Source organism: Cetorhinus maximus, chromosome 26 (assembly GCF_964194155.1).
Source record: "Cetorhinus maximus chromosome 26, sCetMax3.hap1.1, whole genome shotgun sequence".
NCBI classification, from domain to species: domain Eukaryota; kingdom Metazoa; phylum Chordata; class Chondrichthyes; order Lamniformes; family Cetorhinidae; genus Cetorhinus; species Cetorhinus maximus.
The window spans coordinates 20,748,917-20,763,759 of NC_135904.1; the positions used below are offsets into that span (position 1 = coordinate 20,748,917).

Here is a 14,843-nt window from a genome sequence, read left to right on the forward strand (position 1 = left end):
GATATAAATATAAATAGATCAGAAGCAAATGGGCTGATGGCTGCCATGTGTTTTGCTATTATATTCATCATATGTCCTCTTAATGAAACCACACCATCCCCCACAGTATGAGGAGGAACATTCCGTAACAGTGATAATTCCAGTACTCAGCCACTTTTTAATGTAATTTAACACAAATGCAATATAGCTTGCACAACATCTAGCTTTATTTTACTGTATGTAACACTTCAGGCCTGTTGCAATCATGACTAAATATGTTGAACGTGTGTCTGTCTATTTTTTTCTACTCAAACAACACCTCTGGAAACCCTACATTGGCAGCTTAATTTAAATTCCTGGAGCATATCTGTTTCAAGCTGTGCAGCTTTTCCATGAAAATTCTCTCATATATCAATGGTTCCCATATTTTGAAGACAAGGTGGATTTGATTAATTGATCCTATCTGGGGACTAATCTATAAATTGTTTGCTTCAATGGATATTTCCACTACAGCTGTTCTCAAATCCCTTTCATTAAAAAGCTCAATTTCACAACCACAAATTAAACATTGCATTCCAACAACTCTTGTCCCTGCTCATGTACTCTTGGCTAATTTACTTTTTCAAGCTTCTGCAATGCGTATCATCTTGCCTGGTTTACCCATTTGCTCTATAAAATTTGATGGACAACATTTGTGCCAGCAGTTACACATCTGGAAAAAATGTAAGCATAAACTAAAAATTCTCTGTGAAAAGTCTGTTTTCTCCATTCTGACTGGATTCCACAAGGCAGTAACCTCAACTTTTTTGGGCAGGGGAAAGAAATAGAAAACAAGTTGCAGGTGCAGTCTATCATTGGCATTCTTCCCATCAAGACAAGAACCTTGCAGAGACAATTTTTTTTCTGCAAAAACCAATCAAGGAACATGATCTTCTCCAGTAATTTCAGGTTTAACCATGCTTGGATACAGGTTCTGCTGTGGAGAATCAATGACAAATAGATGTTTGACATTACAGCAGCATTTTTGACTACTCAGAGTAAGGCCTAATCATTATAATTAGGACAGCAACATTACAAGCCACTCAAAACACTATTTCTGAATAAACCTGACTGTCCACAAGCCTGGATTTCACAACACATCTCAACACCAAAACCACTTTCAACATCCACAAGAGTCAATGTGGCTTTAAAAAGGTAATATCCAGTGCTGCAGCTAATGCTGTCATCAATGGAAAAGGAACAGTAAAGAGATTGTAAATAAAAATACCCTACGTACCTGTCATTAAAGTTTTAGATTAAAATGCTTTGTAAAGTTCTTTATGGCAGATAGAAAGTCATCTGACACTTGCATCTAGTGTTACTGTACTGTTACTGGCTGAACAAAGCTGCTTCCAGGTCATAAAGGCTGTTGAGACAGGAGTAGTCAGTAAAACATATAAAAATGCAAGGATCACTGGTTAATACATTTGAAATACATATTAACTATATAACCTATAAATGTAACTTGATCTTTTTGAAAACCTTACTACAGAGGATGGATATTACCTTTTCAAACGCTCAACACAGGCAATGACAAATATGAATGAATCCTCTTTAATCCAACACTATTTGTAATGCTAATGTAAACCTGCTTACATGTCAGGTGAGCCATTTCTGATAGCACTCATCTTAAACTAAGAAACTACATCCAATAAAATAGCACTAGAGGTCAGTAACGATTAACATATTCATAACTGTAGCTTCAGTTATCCAGAGAAACAAGACAGAGCCAAAGCAGGATGATTCAATTTCTGCACCTTAACCCAACCACAATATAAACAGTTAGCACAATTATTGCAACAAGTACAACCCTTTCAGCTGCAATGACACCTCATTACATATCCCAGCATTTTAAAGTAGCAAACGTACAAACAAAAAGCAGAAATGAGACCATTTTTCAAGAAATAATCTCTACATACAGTTACAGAATTTCTTGGTAATTAACCATAAATTATTTCTCAGTAAATCTGACAATCAGCAATTCTTCTGTGAAAATAATATGCAGACAGCTAAACGTGGAAGCAGAACATAGATTTTTACTGAATACATAATATATACTCCCTGCAATGTTTTACAGCAGTAAATTAATCTCAGGGTTCAAGTGACATATAAACTCAAATTCCATTTAGTTTATGTTCTCTCAACTGCATTAATATTTACATCATATTTTTTTCAATTTAGATTCAGCTCAATTTTGATACGGGTGTGGAAAAAGTTTTGAACTGAAAGTCTAGGCAAAAATAAAACTACTTCAGATTGGCTCTCCTTTAAATTCAGAGTTAATATAATTAAAGGGAAATTGCACCATATAATCAGCAAATTTTAGTTAAAGTCAACAGCATTCGAATTGAATGAATACCTCCACGTTAACATATTACATGGCTCTTGGTGATAATTAAGCTGGGCTGAACAAACAATCTGAACTTCAATTAAAATTGTTTCAACTTAAAAACTGTAATATGGCATTTTACAGATGCACAAAACTTATTTCCTGTAAATGTAGACAGTTTTACTTGGACAGAGCCCAAAGCTTTAATGGAAAACTTGGTATAAATCAGGGCCTTTACAGGAAGAGGCGAAAGGAAACCAGAGGCAGAGGATCTGAACAATTCACATTGGTGCCCCATGTTAACTTTCTCCTTGAACTAGGATATGCTGTATATAAATCAAATTAAATTTTCATTCAATGTATAAAAATGTACTTTACAGAAAAGTGATTCCAAGCAAGTTAATACAATTCCATAATTGTAAGAAATATGTTTTAGCGCATGTTGCAGTGGGAGCTTAAGGTTTTTTAGGGAAGTGATGGGGGTACAGAAATCAAATCACTGCCTAGATATGTAATGTTTAGATATTGTATTTCACAACAGCAATGTGTTCTGAACACATCCAAGCCAGCTACACAGTGTAAATGTTTTAATATGCCAGATCATGCTACATCATAACTTGCATATACAACATAAGAAAATATTGTAAAACAACATTCCAATTATCTGTGATCTCTTTTTAAAAAAAATCCTAAGGTGAATCTGGTTTCAGATTTAAAACTACTCTACCCTCCAATGAATATACACCCAATTACCAGTATCTATATTGAAGGCTTACCACTTCATATTCAGAAGCAGAAAACATTTTTCTAAACTAAAGTCAATCATGATCACGTTTGAATATATAATAAAATGATAATATGTTGTGTGCAATAGTGTGTAAAACATAACTATAAGCGCAATGTACAAGGTTCGTAATAATACTGTGGCATGCATATGCTGCACTAAACTTTAAGGTTTTATTTCCTTGACTTGTTAGAGGAAGCATTCTTCTCTACCTAAAAAAATTTTCATGTTTTATTCTGTGAAACATTGCATTACAAAAAGAGAAAATCTTGTACTGGTCATTGAGATAAATTATTTCTGTGAAGATGCCTGACAATTTCTCCTTCTTGTAACATATAAATTTAAAAAGTTACCATTGATGTTTGTCGACTGGACGTTACCAGTGCAGATGCTCCATAGTTTGAATTCAGTCCTCCAATTGGCCCATTTTGTGATGGTCCCAGTAAACTATGCATGTCACTGTGGCCACCAGACATGCTTGTTGAAGGCCCGACAGCGTGGTTTCTGAGAACATGGATGGCGTCATCCAATCGGTCTAGACGATCCTCCATTCGAGTTTGCTGTTAAGAAACAACATGCTGAATGAAGACATTTGCTTTGGCAATACTTCTGACAAGGTAAACTCACAGCTGGTCAGTTAATGTATTAAGCATGTCATGGATAAGAAAGGAAAGAAATAGTAACCAAAACAAATGGTCTCAACAGCAGCTACAGGCATCTGGAATATGTTTCAAATTGTAAACCGGATATTGGGGGGGAAAGGGAATTTTAAAAAAACAGTACACATTAAAGGGGACCACTTATTAAGGGCGCAGCAATTTGAAAGTTTGCGATTTTCTCAGCACAAGAAAGAGAATCATTAAGACAGTTATTTCAGTTATTTGACATGCTTTCGTGTTGGACGTATAAGTTTACTTGGGTATGGTATCAGAATGGTTATGTTACTGGACTAGTGATCCAGAGGTCTGGACTAATGATCCGGAGAGACGAGTTCAAATCCAACCATGGCAGCTAGGGAATTTAAATTCAGTTAATTAAATAAACCTGGAATGAAAAGCTAGTATCAGTAATGGTGACCATGAAACTACCAGATTGTCATTAAAAACCCTGGTTCACTAAAGTCCTTCAGGGCAGAAAATCTGCCATCCTGACCCAGTCTGGCCTATAAGTAACTCCAGACCCATAGCAATGTGGCTGACTTTTAACTGCCCAATGCAAACCACTCAGTTGTGCCAAACTTCTACAAAAAACAAGAAGAGTAAAGTCAGAGGAACTACCTGACATTGACATAGGCACTGGATTCTGACAGGACAAAGGCACACCCAGCCCAAGCAACACTGCAATGTCCTCCTCCCAAACATCTGGGGACTGTGCCACCATTGGGAGAGCTGACCCAAAGACTAATCAAGGAACAGTCTGACACAGTCATGCTCACAAAGTCTTATGTTTCAGCCAATGTCCCAGACTCTTCCATCACCATCCCTGCCAGTGGAACAAGAGAGATGCATTAAAGTAGGTGGCACAGTGTTCGACATTCAGGAGGAAGTGGCCCTCGGAGTCCTCGACAATGACTCTGGACCTGATGGAAATCCTGCTGATTACCACCCACCACCTTCCCTCAGCTGGTGAATTAGTACTCCTTCATTTTCAACACCACTTGGATGAAGCAAAGAGGCTTCAATGCCCATCAAAAATGACATAGAAGCACCATTACTGACCGAGCTGCCTGAACCCTGAAGGACACAGCTGCCAGAATGGGCCTGTGGAAGATGGTGAGAACACCAACACAAAAGGGGAAAAACCTACACAACCAAGTCCTCACCATCTATTTGTCAAAGATGCATCTGTCCATGATGAAAGACCGCTACACAGTGATTGTGGAGACAAAGTCCCATCTTCACCCTGAGGGCACCCGCCACTATGTTGTGTGGCACTACAACTATGCTAAATGAGATAGATTCAGAGCAGATCTAGCAGCTAAAAACTGGGCACCCATTAGCAGCAGTATTGTTTCCCACCATAATCTGTAACCTCATGGCATGGCATGCTCCTCAATGTGCCATTACCATCAAGCCAGGAGATCAACCCTGGTTCAATGAGGAGTGAAAACCGGCATGCCAGGAGCAGTTCCAGATATACTTTAAAAATCAGGTGCCAACCTAATGAAGCTACAACACAGCATTACATGCAAGCTAAACAGCTAAGCAATCCCACAAACAATGGAATAGATCCATCTCCAATCTTGCCATGATTGGTGGTGAACAATTAAACAATCACGAGGAGATGGCTTCATGAACATTCCTGTCCTCAAATGATGGTGGAGCCCAGCATGCAAGTGCAAAAGAGAAGGCTGAAGCATTTATAACCATTTTCATGTAAAAGGGCTGAGGTCACAACTATCACAGAAACAAATCTCCAGCCAATTAAGCTTACTCCACATTATATCAAGAAATGGCCGAAGGCACTGGATATTGCAAAAACTATGGGCCCTGACAACATCCTGAGTACAGCACTGAAGGCCTGTACTCCAGAAATAACTGAGTCACCAGCCATGCTATTCCAGTATAGCTACTGCATTGAATTTACCTAATAAAATGAAAATTGCCCAGCTATGTCCTGCCCACAAAAAACAGGATAAATCCAAACTGACCAATTTCTACCCCATCAGTCTGCTCTCAATTATCAGCAAAGTGAAGGAAGGGGTCATCAACAGTGCTATCAAACAGCATTTAATGACACTCACTTTGGGTTCCACCAGGACCACCTGGCTCCAGGCCTCAGTATTTCCATGGTCCAAACATGGAGTGTTGAATTCCAGAGGTGTGGTGAGACTGACTTGTCCTTGATATCAAAGTCGCATTTGACGGAGTGATAAATTGAGGAGCCTTTGTAAAATTGGAGAATAAGGAGGAAAGATTTCTACTGGCTGGGGTCATACCTAGCGGGTTGTTGGAGGCCAAGGTTGTGGTTGTTGGAAGCCAGTCATCTCGGCCCAGGACTTGCTGTAGGAGTTCCTCAGGACAATGTTCTAGGCCTAACCACCTTCAGCTGCTTCATCAATGTCCTTTCCTCCATCACAAGGTCAGGAGTGGGGACGCTCACTGATGATTGCACAGTATTCAGTACCATTTGCAACTCCTCAGATAAGGAAGCAGTCTGTGCCTGCGTGCAGCAAGACTTGAACAACATTCAGGCTTGGCTAAGTAGCAAGTAACATTCGTGTCACACAAGTGTCACATCTTCAAAAGAAAGAATCTAACCCCTTCACATTCAACAGCATTGCTATTGTTGAATCCCGACCACCAACATCCTGAGGGTCACTATTAACCAGAAACTTAACTAGACCAGCCACATAAATATTGTGGCAACAAGAGCAAGTTGGAAGCTGATATTTTGTGACAAGTGACTCTCATCCTGACTTCCGAGAGCTCTTCCACCATCTACAAGGCACAAGTAAGGAGTGTGTTGGAATGCTGCCCACTTCCTTGAACGAATGCAGTTTCAAGAAGCTCAACACCATTCAGGACAAAGTAACCCACTTGATAGGCACTCTGGCAGCCACCTTAAACATTCACTCTCTCCACCGCCAGGGTACCAGTGTCTGTCATGTGCACCATCTACAAGATGCGCTGCAGAAACTTTCCAAGGTTTCGTTGACAGTACCTCCCAAACCTGGGACCTCTACCACCCAGAAGGACAAGGATACCACATATGGGATCACCACCTCCAAGTTCTCCTCCAAGTCACACACCATCCTGACTTGGAAATATATCACCATTCCTTTATTGTCGCTGGGTCAAAATCCTGGGACTCGGTACATATCAACAATGTGCGAGGGCCTTCACCACTGACTGCAGTTCAAGGAAGTGAGTCACCATCACCTTCTCAAGGGAAATTAGGGATGGGCAACAGATGCCAGCCTTGCCAGCGATGCACACATCCCATGAATGAATTTTTAAAAAAATCAAAAGTGATTAAAACAGAAAAGAATGTGGATTTAAAAACACTGCTTGGTACATTGTTGTAATTCATGCAGATGGTCTACAGGTCTAGAACAGTAAACCATGGATGGAAATGCACTGTCGAAAGAGAAGTAGTACCTCACAGACATCCTTTAAGAAAGACATTGCATCTTGCAAATGCTCATGAAGTTGCTGTTCAACCCGGTTTTTCTGGTAAAGCCAAGACATAACAAGAAGCAAAAAGCATTAATATAAACACTTCAAAAGCTGTGCAAATCCAACAGGCTAAGTGAATTCATACTAAAATACAACATTACTGAATTTAGAGAATGGAGGAGAAATTTAGTCAGCAATGATCATACAGACTGCTCAAAATATAACGTAAACTGATAAATACAATCTTTATCACCCCATTTTTGTGAAGTAATTTTTCCTATTCTGTACCTTATATTATTTCCCTGTTCAGATAGTAATTGAGCAACCTGATCTCGCGCCTTCTCTGATATTGCTCTGTAACTAGCATTTAGTAAAGAACTCACTACCCTATAGATTTTTCTGCACCAATGTGGAAAAGCCCCTTGCCCTCATAATACCCCAATACCCAAGCAAAGATTAGTGAGTTTTCACATGCAGATTTGTGTTTGTAAACCCATCTGTTCGCACTCATTCCAAATATCAAACTCCATAAACAATTAACATTTGCCGATACCCACAAAGGCTATCATCTGGGCACAGTATGCCTTTAAGATGTTTATGTCAAGCAGTCATTGATTAGGTGAGCTTCACCAAATTCACTGCACATAAAGCTGAGACCTGGAATGTATCAGAAAAGGCATCAAGCTATAATTCAAGCAATGCAAAGAAGAAAAATCAATACAAATTTCCCAAGCTGCATCAAGACAGAATTCAAGAGCAGGGTGGGTAGGAGCTGCGAATAACAAAAGTCTGATAATATTACATTCTTAACTTTTCAGGTCGACAACCTTCCATCAGAACATCTCTGCTGAAAGGTCACTGCTCTGAAACACTAACTCGTTTCTCTACGAATGCTGTCTGACCTGCTGAGCGTTTTCTGTTTTTTTTCCCCTTCACATTTCAAGTATCAGCAGTATTATTCTTTTCAACATTCTTCCTTCTTCGCTCAGCCCTCAAACACAATCCAAGTTATAAAAATACTGATGTCTTAAAATTTAGGCGAGTTTGAAATGCCATTATAAAGAAATGCTCATTAGCCTTGATTATCATGGAGGTATTAATTGAAGCTAAATTGGATATGGCTATACTTGACTGATTATTGTCTGAAAACTACCAAACATTAAGAATTGATACCAACCATCAGTGTTGCTGCTGATACAGCAGCATATGCAACCCTACCCCTCTCCACAATTGCACACATAACTTGGTTAGCACAAAGGGAGTTGAATGTGAATTCAAAAGAACCCCAGCACCAGCTTCCCAGCTATGTAAAGTCAGTTCAGAATGTTGCTTGGATGATGCACTTTTAGCAGCTTTCTTGAGAGTACTTTGCATCTAAACCGCCTTAATGTCAGAGAAGGAAGGAAAAAGGCAAGCTTCTTAAAGTGGACCTAGGCTTCAAAGTGTCATCAGAGTCAAAATTACCATGGTTGGATTAATGTATTCAGAGTCAGCCTTTTAGTGAATCAGGTACTTGTGAGGAGTTATGTTAAGAACATTGCTTATACTTCTGGAAATTACCCAAGACTGGAATAAAAGGCAAACTTGTATTGTGGACGCTCGTCATGCAGATGTTTCCTCATGAAGCCAGTCAAGTCCATCTGCCCAAGATATTCTACATAAGGTCCATAAGATAATTAATTTACCAACAAGGTAGGTGTCTTAACTACTAAAACCAAAACTTCACCAGGAACTCAAACTTGCACTGAGTTTAAAAAACACTGGAATTTTACAGCATAGAGGCTCATCGCACCAATGAAAGAGCTATCCAAATAATCTCATTTCCCTGCTTTTTCTGCATAGCCCTGAAATATTTTCCTACTTAAGTATATACCTAATTCCTATTCAAAACCGACTACGACCCTTTCAAGCATCATAATTTGCTGCATACAGAATTTCTCCTAAACTGCCCTTAGGTTATACAAATTAGGAGGAGTAGGCCATTTGGCCCCTCAAGCCTGCCATGCCATTCAATAAGATCATGGCTGATCTGATTGTGGCCTCAATTCCACTTTCCTGCCTGGCTCCCAATAATCCTCGACTCCCTTGTCAATCAAAAATCTAACTTGGCCTTGAAGATATTTAATGACATAATCTCCACTGCTCTCTGGGGAAAAGACTTTCATAAACTAATAACCCTCAGAGAAAACATTTCTCCTCATCTCAACATTAAATAGCAGACCCCTAATTTTTAATTTGCATCCCCTAGTTCTAGATTCATCCACAAGAGGAAACATCCACTCTGTCAAGTCCCCTCATGATCTTCTATGTTTCAATGAGAAACATTTCATTATTCTAAACTCCAACTGGTACAGACCCAACCTGCTCAACATTTCCTCATAAGCTAGCCCCTTCAATCCAGAAATCAGTCGTGAACCTTCTGTGAACAGATTCTAATGCAATTATATCCTTTCTTAAGAAAGGAGACCAAAACTGTACACAGCACTCCACATGCGGTCTCACGAAGGTCCTGGATTTCAGTATTAGGGCCATCCATTTAAGATTGTTTATTCCTTATTTTTACAGTTGATACGTTGTTGCCAAGCCCACCCAGGATCCACTATTATTTCATATACGACCTTGAAAAATAATACTGTCAACGGATATGTCAACAAGCGCAACAATGTGCTCTGTACAGTTAAGAGATGTCCTTGATGGTACTTGAAGGTGGAGAGGGATGGGAGAATCCATGACTCATGTTCAGATCCAAAGCCTCTGGCAGATGATAAAAGCTGAGCATTTGATTTTGAAATTTTTCACTGTTTTCCCATTGGATAAACTGGGCTTTCTTTTGTTCTTGTGCAAGATCCAAGGCCAAGCTGTGAATTTGTGGCAACAAAGGAGAGTTGATGCAGGAAGAACGTACTCTAATCTATCGCTCAGCACACTGAAAAATAAACCAGCTGCCCAGAAGATAAAGCCCCCAAGTCCAGGGTCTGGATTAAACAGTTGGTGACATGTCATACTTGATGCAGACATCCAGAACATCAAATTTCCAAAACATTCGGCAACAGCCCCAATGCTGGCATCCAATGCATCACTAAAGAAGATGTTGAATAGAACAGGTAGTGAACAGCCTAGGAAGTTTTTTTTTAAGAGATTAAATCAACTTACGTCGGGAAACTTGCAACATGCAAGTAATTTCACCATGCTGAAGATTACTATTTGCATGTTGTCTCAGATTTGAGAGTTCACAGGATAGTTTCCATAAACAGATCTGTGCCACCTATAAACTGAAACTTGTGACTTTATGTTTTGTGCTCTAAAACAAACAAAATTTTACTAACTTTTTTTTAAAATTGGAGACAACATAAGCTGGTCACCATATTCTGATGTCCACTTTGAAAGCTATCAAACTGCCAATCTGTATTAAGGCTAAAACTGGTAAAATTTATTTACAAACGATAATCAGACAGAAGCAGACTTGCACAAAACTTAAGTATTTGAGAAACATGTGAGAACACAATCCTTGCAGCACTTTTCAGAATCTTTTAATGGCATCTCATCAGCAATTATCCCAACAGAACTCCTCGTTACTGCCTCTCAGAACTGAACAGTGAAAAATTTCAAAATCAAATGCTCAGCTCTCGGATAACTTTTAGGGTTTCAAGTTTCGATACCCAGATGAAAGATGCTTTTCAAAATATTGGTATGACAAACCAATGTTCAATTTGACACACCACTGAAGTTTCTTTGCTTCTTTACTCAAAATCTACTTCTTCGGCCATGCTTCTAGTAACCCTACCTCACAGCTCCTTCTCTGGCTCAAGGTTCATTTTTTTCTCATATGCTTTTGAGAAATAATGTTTTTTCAACATTAAAATTGCTATATAAAATGGAAGTTGTTGTTCTTGTGTCACACTTGTCAAGGGCTTCAAAAAGCATGATATACTGGAATTTCAGTCAGAGTAAAATATACTTCATCATAAGCCAAAGGTAATGAGTCTCATCTGCGCCTCACAGTTCAAGTGTGGATACGTTAACATTTTAAAATCTTTAGTAATTTCTGGCACAATTAACTTATGAATAAAGGCATAATCACTACCACAGGTAGCTTGCATAGGCACTTAGTCTGTCTGTGAAGGTAGATTCCTCCAGCCAGTTTCATATATTGCCTTTCTCTCCCAACACCAATTCAAAGGAATGCTCTCAACCACAAAAGTCATATCAAAAATGATACACTATAGAAATGTTTGTGATGAAACATAACAGAGCTCTGCTGCAAACACGGCACCTTGGATTTGGCACGGTGATCAATGGCAAGAGGGACAAGCAGCAGAAGCAGCTGAGCATTTGGTCAAGTCCTTGAGCTCCTCACTATTATTCAAGTTGAGGGTGGAGGGGGGCTGGTAGACAGTTGGTGGTGAAGAGAGAAGCAGGGGGTTATCTTTGCTCCCCAGGATGCTCCTGGAGTAGTATGCAGTTTTGACCGAGGAGAGTGATGGTGCTTGATGTGGCCCAGCCAGATCTGTCTCCTTATAAAAATGTCTCCTAACAATTGCTCCTCATATCTGATTTGTAAGGAACATGGATACCAGTATCTCGATTTGCCTGACATACTGACTTCTAATTGCTTTAAAATTTCCAGACATACAGGTTTCCTTGAAGCATTCATCAAAGGCGACAATAGGATCAGAAGTAGGATTAGATGCTGTCAAGGATGATAATAGAAGTGGCCTCCAGATTTATAGTTGAGCTGAACTGTTGTCCTGGTTCTGGTCAAAATATTTCGAAGGAAAATATAGGATGGCACTGGTCCCCAAGAGGAGTCATGATGTCATATTTAGAAAGATTGGCTAACTTGTGGGACTATCTGCATGAGGGGTACAGGAGAGCAAAAAGAGATTGATAGAATCATAGATTTTTTAAAATCATTGGTGACAGAGCATTGGGTGCAGAAACAGACTAAATGCGAGAAAGGAAGTTTCAGGAGGAAAAAGGAACAAAGGCAAGCAAGAAAGAAAACAGCTGAAGACAACAGAGATTTCTTCATAAGAAACTACAAAAATCCTCATTCTTTTCATCAATGAGCAATGTCATGAGACATCATCTAGTATACATAAGTAAGCTGGGGTTAATTGACATTACACGCTGTCAGTTCAACAGCAGCATTCTCAGAAGCTTGCTTGGAAGTCTGTTGCTCACTCCCTCTCAGAAATGCAATTACCTGGAGAGTCTCAAGGTTATGGTAGGAAAAATAGGGCATCTTTAACAGAGAATACAGCAGAATGTAACAGAGGATTAAGGAATCAAAAAAAATGCAGAGTAGGGATTGAACAATATTTAGAAAAGGGAAAGCAAACAGAAAACTGAAGTAATGGCTCAAGGGGGTATCATTTGAGACAAAACTGTCCAAGTCTTTTCACCAGAAGGTTCACTCCTGAACTAGTTTTGCTGGTATGTTCTGACATAAACTAAAATTTCATTACCTTAAATTGTTTAAAGAAGGAGACGTTAAAATAAAATACTCTAATATGTATCAAAAAAGTCTGCAGTTACTAAGTGGTACACAAGATTTGAGAATTCCCTTGGCCATTTTCATTGAGAGCATGTTAAAAAAAATGCACCAATTTGCAATCAGAAAAACAGACCACAGAAAATTTCTCAGTTTCAAAGAAATATTCAAATTAAGTTGTGTAGCATATATTTTTTAAAAAGATGAAAGGAGCAAATGTGACACTAAGAACATGCCTGTAACTACAGTTCAGTCAGTTTAACATCAGTGTAGGTTAGGTTTTAGAAACAATAATCAGGGAAAGAATTAACAGGTATTTGAAGTTTTAGCTCAGCGTGGGTTTGTAAAAGGCTTTTTGTGCTTGACTAATCTAATTCAATAATTTGATGAAGTAACAGAAAGGATCGATAGAGTGAATGCAGTGGATGTTGTCTACATGGATTCTAAGGAACCATTTGGCAAAATTATACATAAAAGGCTGGTTAACAAAATTACAGCTCATGAAATACAAGGGTCAGTGTCAGCTTGGATAAAAAAATTGGCTTAAGGACAGAAAATAATGAATCATGGTAAATGATTCTTAAGGATGGTAGACAGTAGTGTGCCCCATGGGTCAGTGCTGGGACTGCTGCTTTTTTTGGATACATAAATGATTTGGACAGAGTAAAATTTCAAAATTTGTCGAAGACACCAAACTTTGAGGTGTGGCTAACAGTGAGGATGATATCTAATCAGCTAGGCTAGCAGAATGGCAGACAAGCAGCAGGTACAGTTTAATATGGAGAAGTGTGAGGTGGAGTGTTTGCAGCTCGAGGAACTTCGGATCCAAGTTAAGGAGCTGGAGTCCAAACTGCAGACCTTGCGTCACATCAGGAAAGGGGAAAGCTACCTGCACCAGGTACTGGCTCCAGGAGGTGGTCACACCTCTCAGATTAAGTGATTCAAATTTGGACTGTGATCAGGGACAGGAGGGTATGACTGCAGGTGAAGCAGGTGTGGGGACCCAGGGGGTAGCATTCGAGGAGCCTCAGCCCCTGTAACTGTCCAACACTTACAAGGTTCTTACAAGCTGTGTGGATGAGAGCAGGGGCTGCAGGGAGGATGAGCGAACTGACCACATCACTGTGGTGCAGGGTGCCATTCAAATGGGGGAAGGAAATGGGAGCTTAGTAGTGGTAGGGGACAGTTTAATTAGGGGGATAGATACTGTTCTCTGCAGCTATGAGCATAAGTCCTGAAGGCTGTGTTGCCTGTTTGGTGCTAAGGTTAAGGACATCTCCTCAGGACTGGGGAGGAACTTGGAGTGGGACGGGAGGGTTCCAGATATCATCGTCCATGTTGGTACTAATGACATTGATAGGACTAGAAAGGAGATTCTGCTGAAAGAATTTGAACAGTTAGGAGCTAAATTAAAAAGCAGAACCTCAAAGGTAACAATCTCTGGATTACGACCTGAGCCACGGGCAAACTGGCATAGGGTGAATAAAGCCAAGGAGTTAAATGCGTGGTTCAGAGATTGGTGTGAGGGGAAAGGGTTTCTGTTCATGGGGCACTGGCACCAGGGGTTGAAGGGAGCTGTTCTGGCGGGATGGGCTTCGCTTGAAGCATGCTGGGACTAGTGTTCTGGTGAACCGAATAACTAGGGCTGTAGAGAGGGCTTTAAACGAAATAGAGATTGGCAGGGTTCTGGAAAGGAGATATGTAGGCTTACAAAGCAAAAGGATATGGCAGCATTGTAGGGCAGCTATATTGGTAATGATACCCAGAGTGTGACAGGAAGGGACAGAGTGCACAAACAAAAAAAAGCAGCAAATAGGGTCAAAGAGGGAAAAAATGGTAAAAAGGCAAAATTAATGGCTCTTTACGCAGTATTCGGGACAAAATTTATGAATTAACCGCACAAATAGAGGTTAATGGGTTTGATCTTATAGACATTACGGAGATGTGGTTACAAGGAGATCAAAGCTAGGAACTAAATATTCAGGGGTATGTGACTTTTCGAAAGGACAGGCAGGAAGGAAAGGGTGGTGGGGTAGCTTTGTTAGTACGAGATGGAATAAGTACGATGGCGAGAAATGATCTTGGATCAGAAGATGTAGA

The 14,843-nt window shown here is 39.7% G+C and overlaps 1 protein-coding gene and 1 long non-coding RNA gene across 17 annotated transcripts in view; one reads left to right on the top strand and one right to left on the bottom strand.

The window, feature by feature from the left end:
• The window catches only part of LOC144668372 (uncharacterized), a 72,523-nt gene that overhangs the window by 37,627 nt on the left and 20,053 nt on the right, over positions 1-14,843 (top strand). The window lies entirely within an intron of this gene.
• Positions 1-14,843, bottom strand: part of tcf12 (transcription factor 12) — a 274,600-nt gene that overhangs the window by 26,220 nt on the left and 233,537 nt on the right. For 11 of the 16 annotated variants that reach the window (XM_078530320.1, XM_078530321.1, XM_078530315.1 and 8 more), the window contains 2 exons: positions 7,232-7,303; positions 3,485-3,691 (listed from right to left, as the gene is read on the bottom strand). In XM_078530320.1, coding sequence (XP_078386446.1) covers positions 3,485-3,691; positions 7,232-7,303 — 279 coding nt within the window. The remainder of the gene's footprint in view (positions 1-3,484; positions 3,692-7,231; positions 7,304-14,843) is intronic. The other 5 variants (XM_078530325.1, XM_078530318.1, XM_078530329.1 and 2 more) reach the window with 1 other exon arrangement.